This window comes from Rhyacophila brunnea, unplaced genomic scaffold (assembly GCF_057557595.1).
Source record: "Rhyacophila brunnea isolate RB1 unplaced genomic scaffold, BYU_Rbru_1.0 scaffold_1, whole genome shotgun sequence".
In the NCBI taxonomy this organism is placed as follows: Eukaryota; Metazoa; Arthropoda; class Insecta; order Trichoptera; family Rhyacophilidae; genus Rhyacophila; species Rhyacophila brunnea.
Window position 1 is genome coordinate 49,233,679 of NW_028232751.1, and position 25,813 is coordinate 49,259,491.

The 25,813-nt window shown below is 33.9% G+C and overlaps 1 protein-coding gene across 1 annotated transcript in view; it reads left to right on the forward strand.

Annotated features, from left to right (window-relative positions):
* Positions 1-25,813, forward strand: part of Dhc1 (dynein axonemal heavy chain 1) — a 179,887-nt gene that overhangs the window by 148,808 nt on the left and 5,266 nt on the right. The window contains exons 36-45 of the mRNA XM_085945803.1: positions 438-1,430; positions 2,952-3,444; positions 6,512-7,154; positions 7,568-8,362; positions 11,093-11,341; positions 14,975-16,543; positions 18,970-19,138; positions 20,870-21,022; positions 22,046-23,021; positions 23,928-24,084. Of these exons, the coding sequence (XP_085801929.1) occupies positions 438-1,430; positions 2,952-3,444; positions 6,512-7,154; positions 7,568-8,362; positions 11,093-11,341; positions 14,975-16,543; positions 18,970-19,138; positions 20,870-21,022; positions 22,046-23,021; positions 23,928-24,084 (6,197 nt within the window). The remainder of the gene's footprint in view (positions 1-437; positions 1,431-2,951; positions 3,445-6,511; positions 7,155-7,567; positions 8,363-11,092; positions 11,342-14,974; positions 16,544-18,969; positions 19,139-20,869; positions 21,023-22,045; positions 23,022-23,927; positions 24,085-25,813) is intronic.

Below are 25,813 nucleotides of genomic sequence, written 5' to 3' on the forward strand. Positions count from 1 at the left end.
TAATTATAAATTGTTTTAAAAATAAAAAATAATTGTATCTCGTGATTATTATTTAAATTACAGTCATAGACAAAAATAATTTATATCGTGTTATCATGCAGTCATTATTGTCAGTTGAAACGCGAATGTAATATCGTATTATCTTCTTATTTCCCGTAAGTATACTGATAAGTCCCCGGAGACCCGGAGAAGGCTGCCAACAGATGAGCATTACGTATAGAACATTGTCCAGCGATTCCAAACTTGTAGATTTACAAGAAAAGCTCGCGAATATCCACTGGGATGTTGTCGGAAAAGGTGAGGGTATTATCACTTTACAGAGCGGACATGTGCTGTATTACAAAGGAACGGCTGAAGGACGCACGAGCGGTGTTGGATTTTACTCTAAATTATTTAATGGTTAATTTCTTATTACTAAATAATGCTCTGTTTTTCAGTTTTGAAAGCATGGTTGAAATCACGATCACCGAGAGAAAATGAAGTATTTCTTCATTTATTCAATGAGACATTTGGGAAAATTTATACTTGGAGTACTCAAAACCTAATACTGACAATGGAAATTCTACAGTGTAATATTATCCTACAAATGCTTAGTTTATTGGAAGGTCTCGTACCGCCTCAAGTGGAAGCCGTTGAAGACCTCTCAGCTTCCAAATCCAACGCAGGAGACCTCGATGATGAAATGGGAGATGATAGAGATAAAGTAGAAGTGATACCATTATTCACATGTGAGCATTTGCATAAGATTTACATATTTGCACTGACTTGGGGCATCGGAGCGTTTTTGGAAAGCGATGACAGAGCAAAGTTCAATGAATATCTGAAAGAAAATATGTCACAAATATTGGACTTACCGACATCCGCGTCACACCGCGCGACAACAGTTTTTGACTTCTTTGTTACATTGCATGGGAAGTGGGAACATTGGGACAGTATCGTAACACACTATGTTTACCCTGAAGTTAGTACTCCTGACTATTCCAGCATACTGATACCAATTGTGGATAATGTGCGAATAGATTATCTTATAAATACGATCGCCAAGCAAGATAAGGCTGTATTGTTACTTGGGGAGCAAGGTACGGCCAAAACTGTCATGATGAAGTCATATATGAAGAGAGCAAATCCAGAATTATTTGTCGGAAGATCTTTCAATTTTTCTTCGGCCACTAGTCCATATCAGTTTCAAAAGACTATCGAGAGTTATATAGAAAAAAGGATGGGTATGACGTTTGGCCCACCAGCTGGCAAGAAGATGATGATATTTATTGACGACATTAACCTCCCTCAGATTAACGAGTGGGGGGATCAGATAACTAATGAGATTGTACGCCAAGCAATGGATATGAAAGGTTTTTATAGCTTGGAGAAACCAGGGGACTTCACCACAATCATCGATTTACAATTCTTAGGAGCAATGGGCCAACCAGGTTCGTTATGTCTAATGTTATTATTTTATTATTATCACTATAGCTACATATTTTTTCAGACTTATACGCGGCGTAAATGTGAACTCTGCCATTCTTGGTAGTGTTGGCTTGTGTATCGAGCGCACCCGTTGTTTATTCTCCCAAGGTGCAGAACTAACCTGCCATTAGTAATGCCAATTGGGAGGGCAATAACCATGTTTAATGAAATCGCTTCGGATATTGATATATTCCACTTACGTGAGGGTGAATTTAGGTGGACGTTGTTTTATAAGTTTTTACGATAGGGTCTATCAAAGTTTACTCTGTGTGCTTCCATCTACTTTTATTTTTGTTATTTTATTTCTTATTTATTGTATTAACTCACATTTCTCTATATTTTTATTTAAAAAATTGTTAACACTTATTTTATGTCATGTCCTGAACGCTTTAAATTTATAAATTGTTATGTTTCTTATATTAAAAATAAATAAATTTGAATTTGAACTAGTTTAGCAAGTAAATAACGGTAATGGGAACTAATATGAACATATTACAATAATAAGAAAATTCTTCAATATAGATACCAACAATGAGTATTATGTCATTGGGAATTGCATATCTATTTTATTTGGGGGTTGACAGGGTTATAGCCTGGTGGCCTGAGCTTGGGGAGGGCCAGGCGAGGCGCCTCGGCCGGTGATGTAAGATAAAACACATCATAAATTTGCTCTAACAGTAAAAAAGTCTTAAAAATATTAACATTTTAAAATATATGGTTGTGCGACGCAATGTAATGTGATATTATATTGATTGATATATTTAAATGATAATTCACATATATCGACTTATATTAACCGATCCCAACGTAGGGTCCGGAACTGGGCAGTCGTTGGTAATTCATTTTGAAATTCTTATAATTAATTTGTACACAAAATAAATAAAATTGAATAATTATTATTCGATTGCCCAACATATTATAAGTATCGACTGAATGATCAAATTTATCACCGACTCTATTTACTCATTTATTAGTCATTGTCCACCTACTCTGTCCAATCCATTGGACTATTTTACAACGTTTTTCTTACCTCATATTCTTATTTGTCCGGTGGTTGTGTGCCCGGTACAAATTTTGCAATCGATTTTTAACTAACTTCCCGACTAGCTAGACATTTGAAAATTTTAGAATATATCAGAACACGATGCCAATGCATTTTTTTATTACTTTTAGCCATCTTTAAGTAGAATTTAATTCATTTTCAGTTAATTTTGCTTTGTATGAAAAATTATTTCGATACCATTATTGGTTGCTAGGGGGTCCTAGCAACTAAATTATTAATATATACGTGCGTTACTATGGAAATCAATATGAATTGTCATTTCATTATTCAGTATTTCTATTAAGTACAAATTTTTTTGATTGTTTAAGCTAGTCAAGTCAAGTTTATAATATGATTCAATAGAAAATTTAAAAACGCTGTATATAAAAAATTCTTTTTATCTTTTAATTATTTTTAATTGATATTAAATTTATCTGTTTAGGTGGAGGAAGAAACGATATCCCATCTCGGCTAAAAAGACAGTTTGCTATTTTTAATTGCCCAATCCCGAACAATACATCCATCGACAAGATATTTAAAGTTATCGGTGAAGGTCATTATAATGCCAAAAGAGGATTTGCTTTAGAAGTTCGCACGCTCATCAAAAAAATGATTCCTTTAACAAGAGAAATCTGGCAACAAACTAGGTCGACTCTTTTACCAACACCTGCAAAATTCCATTATGTCTTCTCGTTAAGAGACCTATCAAGAGTCTGGCAAGGTATGGTCGGTACACTCTCAACTGTTATTGACTCAGAGAAATGTTTAATGCTTCTGTGGAAACACGAATGTGCCCGTGTGTTTTCTGATAGATTTACTCTACAATCCGACAAAGATTGGTTCGATAAAACACTTCTGACAGTCGTGGAAGATATGCTTGGCCCTGAATATAAAAAGATGTCTTTAGGGAATCCAGCATTTGTAGATTTTATGAGGTAAATAACAATCTTTATTAACAATTTTAATCTATTTAGAGCTAATAATATTTCATCAACCATAGGAATTGTAATAGTGGCGGGTTTAATGACGTAGAGGTTTGACGTACTGAATAATTTTAAGCCCCCCCCCCACATAAAAAAATAAATAAAAATACACTACTTACAATGTACGAAGGTCGTCCAAGAATTAAAGACCTTTATTTAGTTTTGGCGACGCGAATGTTATTTCTCAAAAGATGGCAGCACTGGCATGTAGCGTAGACTTCCCTCTCCAGAACGAGTGGTGAGCCGGCTTGGTAGCTGCTTTAGTATGATGACCTTTGCGTCCGTTTGAGATGGACGCTCCGGCATTCAATCATTTGGTCAACTAACAGGGAGTCCATACTATTAAAATCCATCGTTGTCTCACATCCAATTATGGTAAAGTGATGAACCAGCGGAATGTCAGGAAGTGGTGTACTGAGTTTTTGAGTGGTAGAACGAGTGTTCATGATGAGGAGGGGAGAGGAAGAAGGTCCTCAATTGGTGACGTTTTGTTGAAGAAATCAATGATAAAGTTCGTGAAGATCGCCGTCTGACAGTCCGTGAGCTCTCGCAATTTTGATCCCAGACGTCAGTAAGTCTACCATACAAACGATTTTATGGGAAAAATTGGGGTATGCAAAGGTGTGCTCGTTTGGTAGCCAAAATTACGGAAGCTCACAAACAAAATTGTGTGAAAAGCGGACGGTCCCGTATTTGACACGCACGGGTTTCACTCACTAAGCACTCATTTTTCCAACTGATAGGGACAATAAAGCCACTGGGAGTCTTTAAGCTCACCAAACACCGCAGGTGATTAAACACCCCAAGATAAAGGCCCATCGCTTAGGTGTCTTCTCGACCATGTCCGATCCTAATATGATCATATGGGCCTCCACAGAGTAGAGGTTTGTATTAACAGATTTTGTTTTCTACGAGAAATGGATGTCAGCCACTTGCTCAACCTTTTAGGTCCATACTCTGTCTCATACACAAATTGAAAAACAATATGTGTAATTACTAGACCCAGGATTCGAGTCTGAGACCCACGGCGTTATATGCCGACGCTTAAGCCCCGCGGTCATCATAATATAATAGTTTATCACGGTGGCCGCGCGGCTTAAGCGTTGGACTATCACGCCGTGGGAAACCCAGGTTCGAATCCTGGGTCTGGCAAGTACACATATTGTTTTTCAATTTGTGTGTGGGTCAGGGTATGGACATAATAGGTTGAGCAAGTGGCTGACATCCATTTCTCAAAAAAAAAACAAAAACAAAATCTGTTAATACAAGCCTCTAGATGTCTTGTGCAACGTTAATCCAAAGTAGTAGTATAAAGCCATTACCAAATCTGATATTTCGTATTCGGAAATTTGTACGTATGCAGTTCGTCGTATCACACTTCATCATGAAATGCTGTATCGGAAATATAATAGTGGTGAAGACTCCACACTAGACGATTATTTGAAGCCTACCTTTATAAGAACAATATTTTTTAATTGCATATTGACTTATTTATATAATCACTTGATTATATATCTATTCTATAAAACAATTTATTTTGCCAACGAGAGATGCTGTACGTTTAGGAATGTATTAGACAGATAATTACTAAACAATCTGCAAAGGTTTTAAAAAATGTACCACAGCGCGCCATCTGTCTTGACGTAAATAAAGGTCGGATTATATTTCAATTAATTCTTATTTTTTTATATGGACTTTACGTCACGTAGCCCCGTCTAGTCTATCGAATTGTATGAAATAAGGTAAGCTCCGTTCGCAGAGACTAAAACCGTTTTAGGTCTAACGAGAGTGAGAAAATAATTAATTAATAATTAGATAATTTAAAAAAATAATTTCTATAGTTCAAATATTAATAAATATAGACTGTTTTTAAAAATAACTTTTATCTAATGATTTTTTATGTGTATAAATGTTTTGAAAAATTACGTAGGTAATTTAAACTGATCGCTTAATTTTTTGTCGTCAGTGAGTTTTTGAAGTTTCATTAAATTAGTGTGTCGTTGTCATTAGTGTGTACCTATTTATATATTACCTATCGTTTTATCTTCTTATTTATCGTAAGTGTACCTGACAAGTGTGTTCTTTTTATCAGATCTCCACAGCCTACCTCTTTCCAAAAGTCACCCTTCGCCACTGAAAGACCGTTCAACCTCTTTGAGTCGTATAGTACGTACTGAGATACGGTTTTTGACGGTTTACAGGAAGCCAGCGGCAAACAAATTTTGAAAATAGTCGATATACTGGATTATTTGTTAGGTTAGGTTAGTTTTTTTTAGTTAAGTTTTCATTCTTGAATTTATGAATATTGCCAAAATCGGCTATGAAAATTTGCGCGGTTCCCGCCTGGCTTTCTGTAAACCGACTTGTAGGTACCTAAATTACATACAAAATACATAATAAAAACTACCGAAATACAAGGGAAAGACAGTAGAAAATAGGTATAACTAGAAATACAAAACATCACGTATTTTTTTCATCTCTGTGCTATTATAGAGATGACCGTATAGTATACGGTAAGAAAGCTCACGGCGAACTGTGCTACGGTGAAATACAATACCTGATAATATTATCCCCAGTTTTTTAGTTGCCTTTGTCGTTGTCAGTGAGTGAGCCATATTTATACAATAGGTTTTTATTATCATCTTTATTATGTTAAAATTATTTCATTATATTTGCCTACGGGTTTTCAACTTTATCTACCAGGTTTTCTTATTTAAAATTGACTTAAAAAATTAAAAGATCCAATAACAAGACAAGACAAGACAGTATACCTATACAGACTAGGCATTGAGATATTGTGTGAATAGAGGTCATGCACTTTGTTTGTATTATGAATGCCAAGGTTTCAAATATAGCAAACACTCATCAGCCATCACCAATAATTATATGAATGGCATTGGAGTATGGAGAAATCAAATATAAATAATTATACATATTCAATAATATTATTTGTATTCGTTTTATCATAAACTTCTACGTGATATTATTTTTAATTCTCAATATTATTATCCTTATACAGAGATGCTCCTGAACCAACTGGTGAAGAAGGAGAAGATGCAGATATGGAGTTACCAAAAGTATATGAGCCAGTCTTCAACTATAACGAATTGAGGGAGCGACTTGACATGTTTCTTGCCCAATTTAATGAAATGGTCAGGGGTGCTGGCATGGATCTCGTATTTTTCCCGGATGCTATGTTGCACATTGTAAAAATCTCGAGGGTTATACGGCATCCTAGAGGGAACGTTATGCTTGTGGGAGTCGGAGGTTCAGGAAAACAGTCGCTCACCAAATTATCTTCATTTATTGCCGGTTACAAGTCTTTCCAGATCACTCTGACCAGGTCTTATAATGTAGCCAATTTTCTGGAAGATTTGAAACTTTTGTATAGGTCCTGCGGTGTTCAGGGCAAAGGGACGACATTTATTTTTACGGACCTGGATATAAAAGAAGAAGGATTCTTGGAATATCTTAATAATATATTGTCGTCCGGTGTAATATCGAACCTGTTTACCAAAGACGAACAGCTGGAGATTATTTCAGAACTTACTCCAATCATGAAACGAGAAAACCAAAAACGGACCATCACAAATGAATTGGTGATGGAATATTTTATGCAACGAACATGTCAGAATTTACATGTTGTCTTCTGTTTTTCACCGGTAAGTATCAAAATTAAACATAGAAAATAAGTACATACCAGGAAACTCTGGGTATTTAAATACCTAACGGGTGTGGACAGGCAACCGATCTCGAGTGTGAATAATATGGGATAAACTTAAGCACGTGTCAAGAATACGCTTGTCCTTCGTTTTGACAACTGCTCTCGGCTTATGCACTGACGCTCATTTACGTGGTGTATTTGAGGGTTACAACACACACGTATTACACACGTGGTTCATTTTTGTAGGAAATGTAGTGTATTGGGATATAGCATATTAATTGGAATTATATTTTTTATTACTCTGTTCTGTGGTGCATACATAATCAAATTACTCGAAAGCATATTTTAAGTTTTCAATTATTAATGTATATTTCCATTGTTAAATAATACACTTTTTTCGATTGATTTTAGGTTGGAGAAGTTTTTAGAAATAGGGCACTAAGATTCCCAGCATTAATTTCTGGATGCACAATAGACTGGTTCCAGCCATGGCCCAAAGATGCTTTGGTATCGGTTGCCAGTCATTTTCTAACTGAATTCGAAATTGCTTGCACGGAAGAAGTTAAACTCGAACTGTTTAATGCCTTGGGTTCCATACAAGATGTAGTATCAGACACATCCAGTGAATATTTCCAAAGATTCAGAAGAGCGACACATGTTACTCCTAAGTCATATTTAAACTTTATCGGCGGTTACAAAAATATATACCAGCTGAAACAGCAAGAGTTGGGAGAAGGGGCTTTAAGAATGGACACAGGATTAGAAAAATTAGCGGAAGCTTCACTGTCAGTAGGAATTTTGAAAAAGGATTTAGCTGTTATGGAACAGGAATTGGCGCACGCTTCTCAAAAAGCGGAACGGGTACTGATTGAAGTGACAGAGAAAGCAAAACAAGCTGAAATAGTTAAAAATCAAGTGCAAAAGGTAAAAGAGAAGGCTGAGATTCTAGTTGCGTACATTGCTGAAGAAAAGGCATTGGCTGAGGAGAAACTTGAAGCTGCAAAACCAGCTCTTGAAGAAGCCGAAGCGGCGCTGAATACCATCAAACCTGCGCATATTGCTACTGTGAGAAAGTTAGGTCGGCCACCACATTTGATTATGAGGATTATGGATTGTGTACTGATATTATTCCAAAGGAAATTACATGCGGTTATTGGTGATACAGCTGCGCCGTGCCCAAAGCCATCATGGGCTGAATCTCTAAAAGTAAGTATACACATAACGGGTTTGGGTCGAACTCCCGAAGGCCGAAATCCCGAATGCTGAAATCCCGAATGGTCGAAACCCCGACCGAGTGGCCGAAATCCCGAAAGCCTAAATCCCGAAGGTCGAAATCCCGAATGCCGAAATCCCGAACGCTGAAATCCCGAATGGCCGAAATCCCGAAGGCCTAAATCCCGAAAATTAAAAATATACAAACAGTAATAATTCTCAACAACTACCAACTCGAAAGCAAAAAATACTACTTTTTATAAGAGAAAAATAATGTAATAATATATAAATATTTTGACAATTATTAATATCTTAGTTTAAGTTTCCTAGTTTATTTGTCTTTCCTGTAAAATTTGCGCAATTCAAAATAAGTGTTAAGATTGCGCAAATTTGTACAGGAGAGACAAAAACTCATTTTTCTACAAATAATGGTTTTTGATCTCTCTTGCAAAATTTGCGCAATTCAAGATAAGTGTTTAGATTGCGCAATTATTACTGTTGGTATTTTTTAATTTTTCGGGATTTCGACCTTCGTAATTCCGGCCATTTGGGATTTCGGCCATTCGGGATTTCAGCATTCGGGATTTCGGGATTCGGGATTTCGGCCTTCGGGATTTCGTCCGGCACCCCACATAACTGATACAACAGTATCAGTGACCACTGTATTGCCACCTACATACTCACCCATATCTACCAAACATAATCAGTGACATCCCGTAGGGGTAGGCAAATTGAGCGACGCTTGGGGGCGGCAGTTACTCGATTAGCAGCAAATCGAGGAGAATCATTTGGTATATATAGACATAATATATACTTAATAACGAATATATCTTTTCTTTAAAAAAAATCAGCTCCCTGGTTGGAAACAAAATGCATTAATTGACATAAAGGGTTTAACAGAATTGTAATTTTTTGTCGGGTTCGCGATGTCTAGTTTACTTCCGCTGCCCTTGGTGACCAGAAACGATACGAACACGGATGATAAAAAATATTGTATACAAAAATGGGGCGGCATTTTGTCTAGGGACGTCACTGAACATAATTATTTCATTAATTGTGTGGTCCTTTGGCCCTTAGTTGTTGAGTACATAATATAATATGATTATATTTAGGATAACCAAAATTATCTCATGCTTAATTTATATAATCATTAATATAGTCGGTCCAAAATCGACTGATTTTTTGGAAAAAATCAAATAAATTTTAATTTAACTTTTCGAGGTAACCTAATATCACCTAGGTCCTAGATACCTACAATTATTTAAAGGCTGTTCTAAAGAATTCACGCCACAATTGATGAAACATAATATAGGTACCGAAATAAATATTCTATAATATAACGCATTTAACAAAGTGGTGATGATATTATAATTTTTAATATACCTGTTAATACCATCATTAAATCTATTGGATGAAGGCATTTCCAAACTGATTTTATTTCTCTCGGTGCTATGAATTGTTTATCTATATGGTTATATGCTATATTGAGCAGTCAGCGGTTTTCGGCTATTCTGTAACAGGTATTCCTAGCAAGTTACGTCACGGTGGATCCAATATTAGCTATTCTCATACAACGTTCCCTCTAATTTTTCTATTGTGTGTGCGGATCATCAACGCATCTGAGTAGTGTCATTCATCACCTGGTGGGGTAAATTTACACCCCCTTCCACAAACACATAAATACAATTTTTCATTAAAAATTATATTTTAAATGTATTTATTAATTTCCTAATTAAAGTACAAAATTACCATTTTTTGCACAGATATATGCGTACGTTCATCAACAATGAATGTATGAAACCGAGACTTCCGTAATTCGTCAAAAAAATCTTTTTTAATGACTGCATTGACAAATTCAAACGCAAAATTTTTACTTCGCCAGCTTTCGGGAATATCTGTGTATTTAGATACATGATTATGAATATCTTGTACAGAAAGCATAGAGGCATTTATTTTCATAACCAATGCCCAATAGTACATTATCAATTAACACTTTTACTAGATCGCAACCAGATTTTTTGCGCTCTGCGATCTCCATCCTATTCTTTCGTTCTTCGGATGTTTTCGTCATTATTTTCAAAAGTCCACCTCTTTAAAAATTTTTCAATTTCGTAATACCTAGCATCCCGGTGTACTTTTTGACTTAAATACCTTTTTAAAAGATACAACCTCCATTCAATCCACTTCTTTCCAGACATGAATTCTCCTTGCATATTTGCTGCGGAGCATAATAATATGATGCATTTACACAATCATTTGTTTCCGAATAAAGAAATATATCACCAATATTCTTACTTTTTGCAGATGGCATTTCTATTTCGACGATTTCAGAGAGCCATTCCAATTTAAATTTATCCCAGGATTTCTTCTTAATGATCGCATTTGAAATATCACATCCACTCCTTTTTGACATTTTTTAAGGGATAAGTTTTCTATAATTAATAAGTATAATTGTACTATAAATATTATGTAACTGTGCAAGCAATTCTATTGTTCACTTGAATTGTTTGTTACGTACACTGAACACATCTGTAGTTATTACAAAATGCCGGCAAAGGAAACTTTCTTTTAAAATATATGTGATGACTGTGCGGGGGATGAAAACATAAATGTGTGGTCACATATTGGTAGATGTGCGCGCGTACACGCGCACACCTTACAGAGAAAATTGGTCTCTATATATTCTAATAATAGGAATATTCTAACCTGAATCATTGTTTTCAGATGATGTCAAGCACAACGTTTTTATTGCAACTTCAAAATTATCCAAAAGATATTATAAACAATGAAATGGTGGAGCACCTCCAACCATATTTTGACATGGAAGATTACAATATGGACACGGCAAAAAGAGTGTGCGGTGATGTGGCAGGTCTTCTGTCTTGGACGAAGGCAATGGCATTCTTCCATAGTGTCAATCGTGAGGTACTGCCTCTAAAAGCCAATCTAACAATGCAGGAAGCAAGATTGAAGGTATGATATGCTTTCATTTAATTGATTACAGCCATACCGCCAAGTACCGGATTTACGGATGTGGGGGTCCGAGGTAATGACTGATATTGAGGCCCCCCGTAATAAAAATTAAATAAAACCCTTAAATTCCAACCAACAACTAACCAACTAAGGTACTTAGTAAAAATATCAATGTAGCTCTTTCCTATAATAACATCATGTAATTAAAAATAACTATTATTGAAGATAGCGGTGATGACATAAAATAATATTTATTAGTTATTCTTTTTATTTGTGTACAATGTACATAGTTCAATAATGTGGTTATGTTAGGGTATAATACCCTATTGAGTATCGATAAATTGTTCGGTGTTCGAATTTAGAAGTAAGCTCATCTCAGTATAAAAAGTATTGAATTAATTATGTCAAATGTTAGTATGTGGCACCCTCACTCAGCGGACAACTTATACTGATGGATCTATAGTTGCGGGGATTTCGTCATGCTTTGGGTAATATTTTATTATCAATTGGTTAGAAACACTCATATTGGTAGAATTCAATAATTGTACGACTGATTTTTTAACTATTTCGAACCCCCCTTTTAAATCTTCTAACGAATTGATCGCATCGTCTGTGTTAAAGTATATAAGGCGACTGGGTTCGTACTTTCCTCTCTCAACAAAAAACGTGTATTTTCCATACACTGTTAATGGTAGTTACTAGGTAGTAAAAATATATGTCTTTAAAACAATATACGTAGTACTCTTCTGCACTTTTATTAAATTATGTAACTTTATAAAATACAAAATCACTCTAGAGTAGAGCCAATACAGCTCTTGCACCACGACTTGCGCAAGGCTTAATATTAATTTTAGAGAATGATATATATTGTAAGAAAAAACTATGGAGAATAAATAATAATAATATGCCCTATTGATTCTTCGTACTTTTGTGATATTTGGAAACATAAAGACTTTTTTGCCATTTTAATTATAATTATATTTTTAATAATAAGTGACATTAGATTGACTGAGTTTGAATAATTTTTTCATACAAAATATTATATGAAGCGCCTAATTTCAAAAGCCCCTAAAACGACTTTATGTAGTTCTGAGAAAAATGAGAAAAACGATTTTAGGTTTCTTATTTTTCTCAAAACTATTTGAGAAAAATAAGAAATTCTAAAAATTCTAAAAAAAAAATATTAAATTTGTGAATTGTATGTATTTATTTTGTAATTCGTTACATTTTAAAGAGTATTTTGGCTTTCCATTTTAGGGGTATTTGAAAAGCACACCCAACCATTTTAGCGGGTTTTGAAATGTACCCTAATTTTTGATCATACGTATTGACGGTTTTTGGCGTTTTTTCAAGCTCAATCTTTGGCCATCATAATATAGGTAATAAAAATATCCATCTAAATACATATCTAACTTTTCTAAAAAAATTCAAAAACTGTTTTAGGGGCTTTTGAAACAAGGCGCTTCATATTGGTACCACACAAAGAAACATATTTTTTTTTGTAATTTAACATATTTTTATTACAATAAAAATATATTACGTTATAACAAAAAACCTATACAGTTTTAACAGTGATGGCAACTCGTATCAGTGTTTCCATCTTTTTCTATGCAGATTATAGGACATAGGCATAAAGTATAGTATTTCTGAAAAATATATAGTACAGGAACATTTTTCGTCTTGAATCCTTTAAAATTATAGTATTTTGGTATATTTTCCGTAAAATTATAGTATTTTACATTTTTCGCGGAATTAAATTTATAGTATTGTAATATAATTATAATACGGTTGGCATCACTGACTCGTATTATAATATTGTTGCAAGCCAGTGTTGTTAAGGTGAGATGATAATATGTGCTATTCGAAACCAATTTTATTTCATGAGGGGTCGGAGGCAGTGATGCCAACCATACTATAATGATAGTACAATACTATAATTTTAATTCCGCGAAAAATGTAAAATACTATAATTTTACACCAAATATACCATAATACTATAATTTTAAAGGATTCAAGACGAAAAACGTTTATGCCTTTGTCCTATAATCAGCACAGAAAAAGATGGCAACACTGGTTGGAGGTCACAAACTTGTACGATAATAGTTTTACATAAATGCGTTAGATTAAGATTTTCTGGAAATATTCAATTTATTAAACAGCTTGCAGCGTCCAGGAAGCGCGGAATGAATTGGTCCAAGCCTCAAGATTTTAGGGGCCTCAATTTTCAACTCTGTTACCAAAGAATAATAACTTCTTGTGGATGCTTATAACAAATATCACTGTTTTAAAAAAATTGGAACAGCGAGTGCAGAAGAAGAGGGGGGCAATAATAAACGTACTTACCAACCTTAAAAAATTAAAACAATTGGTGCGACTAAATAGATTGGCAAAATTGCATGTACTTCGACTATTTTTAATTATTTTGTCGATTAAACCTACTGACCTGTTAATATCTTATTTCTTCGATGCAGTTTTAAATTCAAAATGCTCACTCTATTTAAACTCGGAATATGTTAGAAACATTGTTTAGCCGCCGGTCTGATCGCCGGCTGAAACAGTAAACGTAAAAAATATTGATTTTGAACCAAATCGCACCCCTAGTATGACATAGTTCAATCAACAAATTTGACATTTTGATTTAGTATTTAAAAAGTATTTCTCTTATTCATAATTATTATGGCATATTTTATTTTCAGAATTATCTGCTGGTAATTGACAGAGATAATATGTACTAATTTTACAAGGTCCAACTGCATTGGTCTATTTTTAAAGTTGGTGTTACACATCCAATACACACACGTTAGAATTAATTCAGAATCAGTTCTGAATCAATTTTGGTGTGCTATGTTTCATTCATATCAAAATGTTACCATGCTTGCGTTTCGAATTTTACTACCATTGCTTCTACGTATCTATGCAAGAGTGGATTTTAGAAACAGATTAAATGTTGAGAATGTCACGGGGTTGGCATTAACGAATATTTAACCGCGAATTTTGAAGCTGGTTAACGAGATACAATAAACAAATCTATTTTCGATGCGTTTTCTTTAGGTTCCCTATAAAAAGGTGTTTTACATTCATCGGGGTCACGGTTTATTTGACTTTTATAAAATGGGGTCACGACCAAATAAAGATTGTGAATGTGTGTTCTAGATTCTAGAAGATGTGAATCCAATTCTAAGTATATTTCCAAAGGTTAAAGTTAATTAATCACTTTAAAAAAACCTACTTGCAAGTAGTTGCCAAAGCGAAATGTCATTTTCCACATTAGAATGAATTAAGAACTTAACTTTAACGTTAACTTCACGACTTGCTCTAATATCGTGTACCTAATATATATTAAAAAAAAAACATTATTTTAAGTTACGTTTTATTAAATTATATTTTTGGTAGTCTCAATACGTATTTAGCACAGGCTTCCTTCAATCCGGCTCTAATCACTTTAATTTCATAATGGTAAAGTTTTTTCACATTGAAAACAATATTTCAGATTCCATCTGGCATCTGAAATATTGGCAAAATTTGGCATCAATATAAAATTGTCGCCAAAATAACCTCATTTCATTATAAGGTATCGACAGTAGATATTTATCATACTATTCTCATTGGTATAATTTTTCTTTGTTGTCGTAGATTGCCATGGAGGATTTAGCTGGAGCCGAACGACAACTAGAAGAAAGGGAAATGGCTTTACAAGCTGTTAAAGAACAATATGATGCCGCTGTGTCAGAAAAGCAACGTTTGACAGATGCTGCTAATGCATGCTTGAGGAAAATGACAGCTGCCACCGCTCTCATTAATGGTTTAGGAGGAGAGAAAATCAGGTGGACGCAGCAGAGTAAAGACTTCAAAGAACAGTTAGGTCGTTTAGTCGGTGATGTGGTTTTAGGAACAGGGTTTTTGTCATATTGCGGGCCTTATAATCAACAATTTAGACAGAATCTTATAGTTAATTGGATGAATATTCTCAAAACAAGGACGATTCCGTTCACCAATAATCTCAATATTATCAATATGCTTGTTGAAAATGCGACGATTTCCGAATGGACACTGCAAGGTCTACCAAATGATGACTTGTCCGTTCAAAATGCGTTGATTGTAACCAAATCTAGCTCATATCCACTTTTAGTCGACCCACAAACTCAAGGGAAAATGTGGATAAAGAATAAAGAACTATCAAATGAACTGCAAATAACATCTCTCAACCACAAATACTTTAGAACACATCTGGAAGACAGTTTATCACTGGGCAGACCGCTGCTGATTGAAGACGTAAGCGTTGAATTGGATCCTGTGATTGATAATGTATTAGAGAAAAACTTTATTAAGTCCGGCTCAATAGAAAAGGTCGTTGTTGGGGACAAAGAGTGTGATGTGATGCCGGGGTTCATGTTGTATATTACGACAAAACTTCCAAACCCAGCGTATTCACCAGAAGTCAGCGCAAAGACATCGATTATCGATTTCACTGTCACAATGCAAGGATTAGAAGATCAGTTATTAGGACGTGTGATTTTGATGGAAAAAGCTGATTTAGAAGCTGAACGTGTAGCTCTGTTTGAGTCTGTCATGAAAAATCAGAGAAGTATGAAAGAACTTGAAAGTAATTTACTATGTCGTTTAACTTCCTCGGAAGGATCGCTGGTTGATGACGAAGCGCTTATTCATGTTTTACAAATTACCAAAACTACAGCTGAAGAAGTCAATGAGAAACTAAAGGTCGCTGAAATAACCGAAAAGAAGATTATGATAGCCAGAGAAGAATTCAGAGCAGTTGCGGCTCGTGGCTCCATATTATATTTCTTGATCGTAGAAATGAGTAATGTGAACATCATGTATCAAAACTCTTTGAAGCAATTCTTGACGATTTTCGATAACTCGATAACCAAGTCAACGAAAAGTAATATCACCGAAGAAAGAATAAATATCATATTAAAGTATCTGACGAAAGAAGTATGGTCATTTACGTGTCGAAGTTTGTATGAGCGTCATAAAGCTCTATTCACGCTGATGTTAGCGATGAAAATCGATTGTCAAAAAGGTCTCATATCACACGATGAATTCATGGCGTTCATAAAAGGCGGTGCTTCATTAGATTTGAACGCAGTAACACCCAAACCGTTCAGATGGATTCTTGATATCACTTGGTTGAACTTGGTTGAAATAAATAAACTAAAAACATTTTCAGATGTTTTGACCAGGGTATGTGGATTATAACTTAATATATTTTTTAAATTACAATTGAAAAAATCAGTATTAAACGACTAAAATGACGTACAATTAAAAAATGATTCAGCTAGTTTTCACATCACCATATACCTACTTTATTATGTGTGAAAAGGGATCTGAGTTTGTGTGACCTTTGTATGAAAAGTTAGATTACAACCCTTTAACCGACTATGTCTTATGCTTCATATTACTTAATATAAAATGTTTTTATAATTTTCATGGTAATATATCTAATTTGAAGGTTTTTACCCCTTGTAGCCGTAAAAATACATTTAAGATTTGAAATATTTAAAAAAGAGCATATTTAACTTTGAAACCGATTTACCCAACTTGGTTACCTATATAATTGGATCCTTGGAGGTCGGTGAGACGAACGTACCCCTGTGTCTAAGCAACTTGTACCAGTAACAGTAACCAGTGTTTCTCAAACTTGTTTACACCTGAGGACCACTGAAAATAGGAGAAATGTTTAGCAGACCGCAAACGCAGAAATAAAAATTAGTATATAATAAATATAGAGACGTATGAAAACGTCTAATGGCGGTTGATTTTATCACGTAAAATCATTAATCATGAAAAAACTGCAGGTACACGGGTTTTAAAGATTTTATTGGACCTTTTAGGATAGGCATTTGGACGCCAAAAATTCGCGGACCAACATAAAATTTCTGCGGACCACCGGTTAAGAAGCACTGGTCAAGACTATAGACTCTAGCTAGAGGTTGTAGAGATTTCTCGTCTCGAGAAATAATGTGAAAAGTTTATTCATTTATTGACACTTTTTTCCAGAAAAATCGAGATTCTCATTTGTAGAGAAATCATCAATGACAGTCTCTAGAATTTTTCACCAGTAGGTTATAAGTATATAAAATATGTGATATGGCGAAATTCAAACTAAAAAATAAAATGTTCCATGGAAAATGCAAATTTCCAGTCTTTGATTGTAAACAGAATACAAATCTGTAAATTCGTGATAAAAAAAAAATAATAAAAAAAAATCTCTTCTTTATTCCGAATAGAGTTTCTTAAAATCTTGGGTAAAAAATATTCACTGGAAGAGTTAAAAAAACTGTCGGCTTCGAATCTGGGCGGAAAGGATTCTTGAGTTAGCAACAATTTATTTGCGTAATACCCTAAATAAAATTTTATCGAGAAAACAATTGATTTTGAGAATTCTCGAGAATCGAAAAAAGTTGAGAAACCACCACTTATGGTCGATTATCCTCCTCATTACCCTGTTCGTCGGACCATTGTCGGATCGACGGCGCACGATTCCTCCGCATCACACCATCTGATTTCATTACGCCAAAAAAGTCCCTGCGTTAAAAAATATCAAACCTACAACTATTTACAATTTTGATTTGAACCCTTAACCTCTAGCTACTCAATTATGAATTTAATTTCAAATGTAAGAATACTTCTGTCTCACAATAAATTAATTAACTCATTTAGTGCTAACACCGCGACTGGCGCGTTTTGAGTCGTTGGCCATTAGATATAAATAATTAACGTGTTATTTAAATATTTTACTTAATTAAAAGGTCAGCAGTGATTGTGTTACTATTTATTACCCTGGAAGATCTTTGGGTCTCTACTAGAGATGGGAAAACTGGTAGATTTTGAAGATTAAGTATACTTACTACCAGTATAAAAAATACTTAGTATATAAACTTGTTCCAAAATACTTACTAGTATTTGGAATACTATATAGAGCGTTTGGCATGCGTATGGGACAAAAGTTTCATACTCAACTGAAACTAAAACCAACTCTATATTAGTATTTGAAATACGTATCGGCTCAGGGAACTCAGACTGTGTATCGGCTTCAATAGAATCGTAAAAATATGCTGAGCTCTTCTTGTCAAAAAGTTCCATTTATTATAAAATTTTAAACACATTTTAAATTTATGAGTTGTTTTTCTGTTAGGTTACAATATTCTTGTTAACAAAAATAAATAACAGTGTTTTTTTTTAAATTTTAAACATGTTTTGAGCGGTCATATAACAAGCCCTTAGCCTGTGCGTCATCTCACCACTGTGCTGCAACACAAAATTTATGACCTATTATTCATACATTCAAACGCAATAGACTAATAAATTAAAATATAGCTATATTCAAGTGCTATCTCGTTCGTGTGCATTTAATGTCAATAGTGTTGAAAGTCTACCAAACTGGCGAGTGCACAGAACAGTGACTCGCGATGATATCATCACAAGTTTTTTGGAATAAGTTTATTGGGCCACACATACTGAGTATTGGTAGTTGAGTACTTGACTTGAGTACACAAACTGGTGACAGTATTTCCAACTCACCTCTAGTCTCTACTTTGATTGGGTTGATTGATTGTTCTACATGACAAACGAAATTCAAAAATTTTAGACTAATAACTAAATTTTAGATTGAAGGTAATGAGAAAGAGTGGAGAGTTTGGTATGAGAAAGAACGACCAGAGGAAGAGGAGATTCCCAGTGGCTATCAAAAAAGCTTAGATGTCTTCAGAAAACTACTTCTTATAAGGTCGTGGAGTCCAGACAGGACTTTATCTCAAGCCAGAAAATACGTCGCAGGTATTTTACAACGTTTTTCTTAGCTTGTATTCTTATTTGTCCGGTGGTTCTTTGTCCGGTACAAATCTTGCAATCGATTTTTAGCTAACTTCCCGACTAGCTAGACATTTGAAACTTTTAGAATATATCAGAACAAGATGCCAATGCATATTTTATTACTTTTAACCATCTTTAACTAGAATTGAATTCATTTTCAGTTAATTCTGTTTTGTATGAAAAGTTATTTCCACACCATTATTGGTTGCTAAGGGTCTGGGGTCCTAGCAACTAAATTAATAATATATACGTGCGTTACTATGGGAATCAATATGACATTTCAGTATTATTTCTATCAAGTACAATTTTTTTTGATCGTTTAACCTAGTCAAGTCAAGTTTGGTTGATGTTGGTTGATTGGTTTGGTCAATGATTCAACAGAAAATTTAAAAACGTTGTATATAAAAAGTTCTTTTTATCTTGTAATTATTTATAAATAGTGTCCATTACAAAAAAATATCATATCAGTGGCGAAGGGTGGAGATAAGTTGTTAAGATCCGCCATAAATAACGCACATTAAATTTTGTTAGTTATACGTATTTGTTTTTATTGAACTAATACTAACAATTTTTTACAGATGGTGTAGGTTAGTTTTTAAAAATCAATTAAACCCTGCCTAAACCAAACCATAATAGTTTTGGTATACTTTGGACGATACGGCAGATTTGTGAAAACTTTTTCTTTCCTACTTATTTGTTTTCGTTCAATTAAGAATACACATAATGTTCGTTCATTACCACGTTTTTCTTAGCTCGTATTCTTGTTTGCCCGGTGGTTGTTTATCCAATACAAATCTTGCAATCGATTTTTAACTCTTCTAACTTTAACTTCCCGACTAACTAGACATTTGAAACTTTTAGAATATGTCAGAACACGATGCCAATGCATTCTTTTAATACGTTTAGCCATCTTTAAGTAGAATTGAATTCATTTTCAGTTAATTCTGTTTTGTATGAAAAGTTATTTTCACACAATTATTGGTTGCTAGGGGTCTGAGGTTCTAGCAACTAAATTATTAATATATACGTGCGTTACTATGGAAATCATAATGACATTTTAGTATTCTATATTTGTTTGTTGCAAATGCTTTGCTGACAATTATTGTCTTATTTGTCCTCAATTATTAATACATAGAATTGTCAAGTTTATATGATTCAACAGAAAATTTAAAAACGTGGTATATAAAAAGTTATTTTTATCTTGTAATTATTTTTTTTAAATTCATTAAGACCTGCCTAAACCAAACTATAATAGATAAAAATATTATTCTATATATAAAAAATTCAATATTATGTATGATTTAATTGCATAATTTTAGATGTTTTATAGGTAAACGAGTATATTTTACTATTATCTATTATGGCTTGGGTTTCGCAGGGTTTAATTGAATTATAAAAACTAACCAACACCATCTGTAAATTTTATTGTAGTATTGTTTCAATAAAAACAAATACGTATGATTGACAAAGTTTAGTGTGCACTATTTATGGCGGATCTTAACCGCTTGCCTCCACCCTTCGCCACTGTATCATATGATATTTACCTATAAAGAATTATGTTGTTTTCTCTAATTGTTAATATTCCAATATATAAATTAGAAATTATTGACTCCAAATCTTAGTCAACAACTGGGCAGGTATGTATTGATTATTCCACATAAGTAATCTGAAATGAATACCTACTTACTATTTCAGAATCCCTTGGAACGGAATATGGCGAAGGCTGCATATTGGATTTAGAAATTACATGGGGTGAATCAGAACCAAGAACACCTCTTATTTGTATATTATCAATTGGATCTGATCCCTCTACTCAAATATTAGCGTTGGCAAAAGCTAATGAAATTCGTAAGTTTTTTGAAATAAATATGATAACCTACGCATTTCTTTAGATGGGTAGAGAGATCTACTGATAATATTGTTCGTCTTATAAGTTTATTTCGAACCATAACGGTACGGTATACCAGAAATCTTCTATATTATATAATATATGTTTCAAAGATATTTTGTAGCACTCTCAGTGTTTCTCAACCGGTGGTCCGCAGACATTTTCTGGTGTTTCGCGAATTTTTGGCTTCCAAATGCCTATTCTAAAAATTACAATAAAATATTGAAAACTCGTACACTTGCAAGTGTTTGCGCACAGTGTTTTTGTAATTAAAATAGATTAATGACTTTACGTGATGAAATCAATCGCAATTAGACGTTACTATATATAGGTAGGTACGTACGTACGTACCTACGTGGTAAACACTGGTGTACTTAAAATCAAATGTTATGTTTGGGCAATGAAGCGACGCACTTGACTGACATGAACTCCATTATTTGAGTTGCCTAAAGTCATAACTTACATATTCCAAAAATCGAGTTTTGAGATAATCGCAAAAAAACCATCAGAGCACTGTTTTTTGTAATTAGAAGAAAAGTATTGAACTCCCTTGAATATAAAGGCTGAGTGAGTCGATTTAATTTTTTTAAAATATATATAATACTCCTAACGCTGCAGACACACAGCACACTATGAGAAATAGAGCTGATTGGTAAGAAAGGCCTTGATGAGAGAACTCATATTATTCATGGAAAAATGTGAGTGATGACACCAAAAGTCAACTTTATCAACGATTTTCATGTGTTTTAAAGTGACTTGTGATAGTTAACTATTTTTATTTGTACTAATGCCTTTGGAATCACTTGGTACCTACCTATATTTAACTCAAAAATTCAAAATTGAAAAATGTGAGTGAATGAATCATTTTATTTTCTTGAAATAAAGCGATTATGAATGCTGTTTTATTTTCTTCTTTAAATTCAGGTTGCATCAAAAGATGTCTTTTAAAATTATAAAATTTAAAAAAAACTAATTCATTTCAGCTCTTAAATCTGTATCAATGGGACAAGGTCAAGAAATTGTTGCCAGGCAAATGATTTCTGATTCGATGAGTACAGGTGGTTGGGTATTGCTACAAAATATTCATTTATCACTGCCGTTCTCAACCGAAGCAATGGATGCATTAGTGGAAGCTGAACATGTCGATGATTCCTTCAGATTATGGATGACAACAGAAGTCCATACCGAATTCCCAATTGGCTTACTGCAAATGGCAATAAAGTTCACCAACGAACCTCCGCAGGGAATACGAGCAAGTATGAAGAGAACGTATCAAAATATAACACAAGATATATTGGACTATTCTGCACAAAACCAATGGCCACCATTACTATACGCAGTTGCGTTCTTGCACACTGTTGTACAAGAGAGAAGAAAATTCGGTCCACTGGGCTGGAATATACCGTATGAATTTAACCAAGCTGATTTCGCAGCCAGTGTGCAGTTTATACAGAATCATCTTGATGAAATGGATCCCAAGAAAGGAATTTCTTGGCCCACTGTTTGTTATATGCTGGGAGAAGTGCAATATGGTGGTCGAGTTACGGACGATTTTGACAAACGTCTACTCACGACGTTCACTCACGTTTGGTTCTGTGATGTTCTCTTACGTCCAGGATTTGAGTTTTATAAAGGATATAAAGTACCAACAACACGTAATCTACAAGGTTATGTAGATTACATAAATATGTTGCCGCTCACCGATACTCCTGAAGTGTTTGGATTACATAGTAACGCAGATATAACCTACCAGATCAATACAGCTAAAGGCATCTTGGATACAATTTTAAGTGTCCAACCGAAAGAGGGTGGAAGTCAGGGAGGAGAAACGAGGGAAAGCATAGTGTACCGTTTAGCTGAAGATATGTTGGAGAAACTGCCAAAGCAATATGTCAGTTATGAAGTAAGAGAATCACTACAAAGAATGGGAGCATTCTTGCCAATGAATATATTTTTAAGGTTCGCATTAATTTGATAATAATTCAATATAAATAGGTTTCACCGTAAACTTTCACCTGGAATATTATTTAGTAAAAATTAGCATATTTTATATCGGCGTATCAAAGGTAAAACTTAACAATTTAGCACAAAGAAACCATTTCATATATAAACGTCAACATTGTACGTGAATAAAACTGTTGGATATACAATAAATTAGCCGAACTGATGCGGATAACGTCACGGAGCGAGATAACCTCGGTTTCCTCCAACTGTTCTCACCAGCCCGATACCCTAAGTATACGGCAGTCGTCAAGAAGGCAAAGTGCCGCCCCCGAGTTGAATTAAAATGGTGTCCGATTTCATTTTTACTCTAAAGATATTCATAAATACATTGTCAACTGAATTATATTAGTATCTATGATTCTATTCCTATTCCTATGATTCTCGATAAGCATTTCGAGACAGTCACGAGTAGGGAAACTGATCTGCAGCCAAAATTTTGATCCCTGGATTTCGGGATTACAATTTGACGATCCCGGGATTGGCGTTTTTTTCGAGTTTTTTTATTTATACAAATAGTATTGATAAAATCGGTCAAAAATTCCGCGTAGAAACAAGTGCCTGCCTGCACGTCCGTGGCACTGGCCGTTTGATGCCATTCTCGTGCTAGCTGGTTAAATAAATTAACGAATTTATTCTTTTTATGATGTTCTTACGATTGCGTATGACAACAAAACATGGTTATTTATTATCCGTGAGCATTCAGCGATTCCCTCTGTGACATGTGCAGGTACATACACTTCACTAACATCATTTTGTACACATACTAATTGATTGTGAATGATAAAAAAATCAATCCAGAAGGAAGAAATTAGAAGTCTTGTAGATATAAAAAACAATGATTTTTTATATTTTTATTTTTAGACAAGAGATCGATAGAATTCAGCGTGTAAATTCTACTGTCTACACTACTCTATGTGACCTGAAGTTAGCTATAGACGGTACTATAGTGATGAGCCAAGGATTGAGAGAATCTCTAGACGCCATGTACGATGCACGGATCCCAGATAAATGGCAAAGGGTAAACAAATCACTATATGCAATACAATTATGTTAATTGTATTGATGGTACCCACCAGCTTTTTAGGTGGTGGGATTTAGTCATTATTTATTAAATATACCTACCTTCTTACTTTCGTATAGTACCTATACATTATGTGACGAGCTACTTATATTACAGTATGCGTATACTAACCCAAATGCATTCGAATCCTTTGTATTTAGAACAAATTTTGTACCGTGGCGACGGTATGGGATAGAATGATCCCGATCAGCGAGAAATAGACGTTTACTAGTTTTCTAAATGTATAGATAGTTGTCACCGTTCAATTTCATGTATTTAATTTAATTAATTATTTAAAAACCGCCATCATTATTTCATTAGGTACATACTTTACAACAATTCCTTTATTTTATGGTAATAATAAAAAAATAAGTATATAAAAACCTGTAAATAAATTAAATCGTTATTTTTATAATGTAATGAAGTGGGTATATTATTTCCAATAATAAAAATATCAGACTTATATTTTTGACATGATAGGAATGTGGGGTTGGTCCCTACGAACCTCTAAGGTAGAGCCGCCCCTGGTACCCACACATACTTGTTAAAGCTCACAATGTGATCGAAACACGTGTCATAATTAGGGCCCGGATTTGTATGCAACAAAAAACATGATTATATGCATGCACGTATGCACTTAAAATCAATAAAATATGCACTAAACCCGAAGAAATATGCAGTTAAAAATTATCATTTTTTGTCGGAAAAAATTTTAAATACCACTTTACCCAATATTACTGACAAAAAATCGAATAACTAGTTAATAATTTTTCAACATAATACGATATCAGAACAAAAAACATAAACAAAGAATTTAAAGTTAATCAATTACAATTTTCAAAATAGTTTTTCACAAGTACCTATAAACAATTGAATAATAAATGCAATGTAAACCAAACATAGCTTAAAAAACAAAAACGACACACTTAACTATTCCTAAATACTATTTTCTGTTTTTTTCCCGAAAAAAAAAATACATTATTTTTTTCAATATTATGCTCTGGCATTAAAATTTTCCCCATATTCCGGTATCTGTCAGTATTTTGTTTATATGCGGAAAACGAGGTAGGTACCTCTCAACGTCTACTTGGGCAAACTTTAAATATTAGTGCCCGAGATAACTTCACTTTTTTCACTGATAAATCCACAGCTCGGAGATGGCATTAAAATGCAAGTACATCTAAACTATCTTTCTTCCTAACTTAGTTATATTTCGATAAAAACTTAAATTATAAATTCAAAAGCTCTAAAATATGCATTTATTTATGAAATATGCACTAATGTCTCAAATATGCTCTAACGTCTCAAATATGCATTTATATGCACAATAAAATTTTATTTTTGGATTCTGTGCCTTTCAAAACAGGTTTCTGTGCAACTCTCATGGCTGTGCATACACCCTAACAAAACATGCACTAGCATATAAATCCGGGCCCTAGTCATAATATATTATATCGTCACCTCAATACTACAACTAGATAACTTGATTTTCACTGTTTTGAGATAGCTTTTCAATATGATTCTACATTGAATCTCTACAAAATGATAAAACTGGGTACGTCAGAAGTTAATGGGAACTGTATTAGTTTTGTGTTTGAAAATATTAGATAACTTTAAAATCATAAATGCATTAAATAAATAAAATAATATATCTATAATATTTTTTCATACAAATTGAACATTATTT